The sequence below is a fragment of the Ischnura elegans genome, chromosome 8, assembly GCF_921293095.1.
Source record: "Ischnura elegans chromosome 8, ioIscEleg1.1, whole genome shotgun sequence".
Taxonomy (NCBI): Eukaryota; Metazoa; Arthropoda; class Insecta; order Odonata; family Coenagrionidae; genus Ischnura; species Ischnura elegans.
In genome coordinates, this window is record NC_060253.1 from 11,753,758 (window position 1) to 11,758,307 (window position 4,550).

Here is a 4,550-nt window from a genome sequence, read left to right on the forward strand (position 1 = left end):
ATTTTATTTATGATCTCCTGAAGATGCTGTAAAGAATGGGACCCAAGTTGTGTATAAATCCTATTACAGTGGGAGAATCCAATTAAATGATTTGCAATTTTTCTCCATTTCTACTACATTGGTATTTCAGAGATTCTAAGAATTAATCGAACTTTTTCTTAATATAATTCAAAATTATACCACAACCAACTGCAACCTACTACATCTGCAACTGATATTTTATCTCTTTCCACACACAGTTATATTTATAGTCCTCGCCAGTATTTTTGGATTGATAGTGTTCTTCTGTCTGATTGAACTGTATCGAACTCACCGTCAATTCAAAAAAAGACAAGAGATGGAGGAGGATGCCAAGATGCTGTGGCACAAGGGTCAGCCTGTGCTCTACGCAGATCCCATTATCTCTCCTTCCCCAGTGAAAATGATAGGCTACCAGAGTGTAAGTAGCACATCCTTAGTTAATTGATTTATTAATGCTACTACAATGATTGAAAGAAAAATACTCAATTATTTCTCTGGGGCATCCTGCTAAACTCATGCCCACTACCTTGCTGAAAGGAGTATACCTACGTGCAGAGAGATAATGAGTCATTTTTTTCCCCTCAATATTCTAGGTTCCTCAAGAAATCAAGCCCAAAATACCTGTGAGTACAAATGGATCAGATAGGCGGCAATTGGCTAAAAGTGGAATAGATCAAGCCTCTAGCTCGCCCTCCAAAATACGGTTCGAAATTCCGGAGGAAACAAGAAATGAAGTCGAAAAACAAGTTTCGTTTAAAGGTGATTATTAATATTACTTCTGCACCATCTACCTCAGTTCATTTCTTGATATGCATTTCCTGTTCAACGAAGAAACTACACAGTTGCATATTTTAGTTTTTATCATACAGCACTTCAATCAAAAAAAGCAAAAAATTTTTTAATTTTCAAACACATTACCTACACAATCCGGATTTAAATAAACAGCAAGTAATAGCAAGAAAACAGCAGAAGAAAATTTTTTTTAATTGGGAGAGGTATGCTAGTGGAGGTGTTGTCAACAGAGAGAAATATTACATATGGGTCGGCTCCAGTACCCAGTTCTTGGTACTGCTGGTTCATGGCTGTGGAGACGGTATCGATAACCAGATGCATAAAGTCAGTACTTTGGAACCGGCTCGGAACAGTGGCAAGGATTTGAATTTGGGGCCCAAAGCCTAAATAGTCTGCAGCATATTTAAGGCCAAAAAGTGAAAAGAGATTAAGAAACACACACATATACTACTTTCCAATTGCATGACTACCACGTTTTTTTTTTTTTTTTTTTTTTGAGAGTTGCTCCCTAACTCGCGCATTTAAGGGTTTGTCGCTCTCACCAACATTGTAACATTTCTGTAGCCATGGCCACTTGGGCCACTTTCAAACGAGCTGACTTTTTGCCTGCCACCACCACAGCACGGCTTTCTTCTCCTTTCAACTTACCATCGATCTCTATGGACATCTTCAAACGAGTCAAATCGTGCCCTCAACAGCACGGCGCCCATTAGGCCCAGTTATGTGCCGTCTACGGCATGAAATGCAGACAATGCTACGTAGAGTCCTCTTTCAGATGAAATGCCTTTTCATCGGCAGCCATTCACATGAAATTCAGGCAGCTTTCAGACGAGACTCTGCAATGCGGAGTGCCTTGCCGTGAACTGGGTCCAGCAGAAAATCGTTTCGTCTGAAAGTGGTCTTACGATTAAATCATGTACATATACAGTAATTCTTTGACGTATGAGCAAGATGCGTTCCAAGAGCTTGTTTGAAAGTTGATTAACTAATGCAGGGCATCGAAAGGTGTGGTTATCCTGCACAATGCAACACTGCATTACACATTTTGCGTTAACTCACGGCCTTCCAGTTTATCCATGGTGTCACTCTACTGGCATGTTGAGGTTATAAGAACAGTGACAGTGAAGCATGCGAATAAGTTGTCAATTTCAGTAACAATTTAAGCTACATTGGAGACTACAGGATATATTTTGAACTGAGTCACAAGTTACAACAAATTAACGGATGATGTCTTCAGAAGTTGAGGGGGTTTCCCTATTGATCCAGATGATATGCAATATGTAAACTGTGCTTCAAGCATATTTCGCACAGCCTTTCAAAGTCAACATTGACTACTACTGTTTTCAGTGAAAGCCTGTTCAGTGCTGCTGGCAAATTCTTCCAAAAAAGAATAGATTAGACCCTGATAGGGTAAAAATGTTTAATTTTTTAAATCAAAACCAGGAGAAAGACCAAGTCTGATGCAATGTGACATATTGGTCCATCATGCACTCTTTAACAATGAGTTATTTAAAAATTTTGCTTGGCAAATAAAATTATGGAGACGATCTATTTTCATTCACTTCTTCACAGATCCGGACCGGTACCGGGAACCAAAAAAATTTAAGAACTGACTCATCCTTAAGAAATATCAAATTATCATTTACCATGTCTTCAGAATTAAAAAAACCTCCTATTGCATCTAATCACTAAGTTTTGAAAAATCTTTGGAAGAAGTCTTTTGGAACGTGGGAAAAATCAAATTTTGAATGTTCACTTGATTGGTGAGAGTGGAACTACAAACTAAAAACCCTCTCTGGGATGATGATGAATTTAACTATGTACTGGCAATGAAAAACATACGAATTGTATCATTAAACTGTCCTTTCTACAAAATTATGTATCCAACTGAAGATATATCACGCTTACAGTAGTAATTTCTTCCTTAGACCTTACAGCTTAGACCAATGAGACTCCTGTTGCGTGATAGAAAACTTTAAAGTCAACTAAATAATCATTCATTTGAATTATAAAAAAGGATAACCTCTGCCTTAGCACTGGAATACATAATTAGAAATCAATATATGTTTAGATACCTCTTTTTGTTTAAACTGCATATTAATCAATAAACCCTTTTTTCAAGCAGGTAGTAGTGATGACGAAATAGTATGGAAGCCAGTGGAAGAAGAAGATACTGAGCCATTAAATAATAAGGTAAGCTTTGCCAACTACAGTAGAAGCCTGGTTTAACTAGTGTTCATAACACTGTTCTGCAAAAAAATAGTTCAAAATATGCCCCGCTACAATTTAGGGTGTTTATAAAAATAAGGGGTTGTTTTCCCCAATTTAGGGGTTGCCTAAAAATGGAGGGTGATAGAAAAAAACGGAGGTCATTTTCAGATTCAGCGACCCAAAATTAGCCAGAAACACCCTTAATGGTAGCGGGGTATTTTTTGAACTATTTTTTTGCAGAACAGTGATAATCCCTTGGAAATTATGTATTCAGTAAACCAAGTGCTTGTTGTGAGCGAAGGTGTCGAATGAAACCACCGAAATCTCATAATCGTTCGTATATACAGTTTTTCATTTGTTTCCATGGTATTAAAAAAAGTTAAATAGGTAAAAAGTCATTATCAGGCACAATCCAGTTGATTATCAACATATTTAAAGAAAGAAACAGGGGATTTTCAATAGTATAAAATATTAATTCGCCCAGTTTCGGTGATATTATTCCTGATCTTATGTTTTTTGATCCCTGAAAAAACAGCGTAACAGGTCAGAATCAATATGCTTGGTATGCGGTGGAAGTTTATGGATAATTTTGTGCATACATCATGTGTCAATATCAGTTTTGTCGAGTTTTTGACCAGAACGTCAGTCAGTTAGGAAAATTAGCTGAAAGGTTCACTGAAATATGGCATGATTCGGTGGGCAAAGATAATTCTCCCCATTAGAAATGTAGTCAGCTTTCGTCTTTAACATCACACCGTTTATGGGCAGTCCATACAGACCTTTGTTGAGTAGTGCAGATTCCATTTGTGGATGTTCCCCTTGCCGCAAATATTTTAGCTGCTAGTTTGGTCATTGCTGCATGAATTTTCTTTGTTCTTTAATATTTGTGAAGAACATAAACTTAAAAAGAACATAAGGCACAGCTAAGAATTAAGGCTGGGGAGGGGGGTTTTAGGCACAACTAATACTTTGGGGCATGGTGGTATTGCATACCCGCCAGGGTAAGTGGGAGTTGCAGGGGCCCTCCTCCAGAATTTTGAAAATAATGGTTCAAAATGGCGAGTTTTGCGGCTTTCTGAGGGACATTTGATTAATCCTAACACTATGCCATAAGAAATACCGATCCAATTTAGTAAAATGGATTAAACTTAAAAATTTCTCTGAGCTCTGGGGGGGTTTTATCCCCCAAAACCTTGCTGTGCCACTGCTCCAGCATACTATAAGCCGAAAGTACTATATATAATAGCCGCCATAACTACGACAATGTTGCACATTCAACTTACATACCTAAAATGGAAAATATGGAGGGGGTTTTTACTAAAATGTTAGTTCCTGCCCTTAAGACATAGCCTATTAGCAACAAAGCCAGCCAAAGAAGATGGGGGAACTAACGCCCTCTCCCACTGTCATCTTTCTCCCATAGCCCTCCCTGAGATAACTGGGCCTAACAACAGAAGCATGTACATAAAATGGGAGTGTGCAGAGTGTACTCAAGGCCGTAAATCACATAAATGCTTGGACATAAC

The 4,550-nt window shown here is 38.0% G+C and overlaps 1 protein-coding gene across 3 annotated transcripts in view; it reads left to right on the forward strand.

Annotated features, from left to right (window-relative positions):
* LOC124163971 (contactin-associated protein-like 2) overlaps positions 1-4,550 on the forward strand; it is a 130,172-nt gene that overhangs the window by 120,679 nt on the left and 4,943 nt on the right. For 2 of the 3 annotated variants that reach the window (XM_046541110.1, XM_046541112.1), the window contains exons 30-32: positions 240-439; positions 615-780; positions 2,936-3,006. In XM_046541110.1, the coding sequence (XP_046397066.1) occupies positions 240-439; positions 615-780; positions 2,936-3,006 (437 nt within the window). The remainder of the gene's footprint in view (positions 1-239; positions 440-614; positions 781-2,935; positions 3,007-4,550) is intronic. The other variant, XM_046541111.1, reaches the window with a different exon arrangement.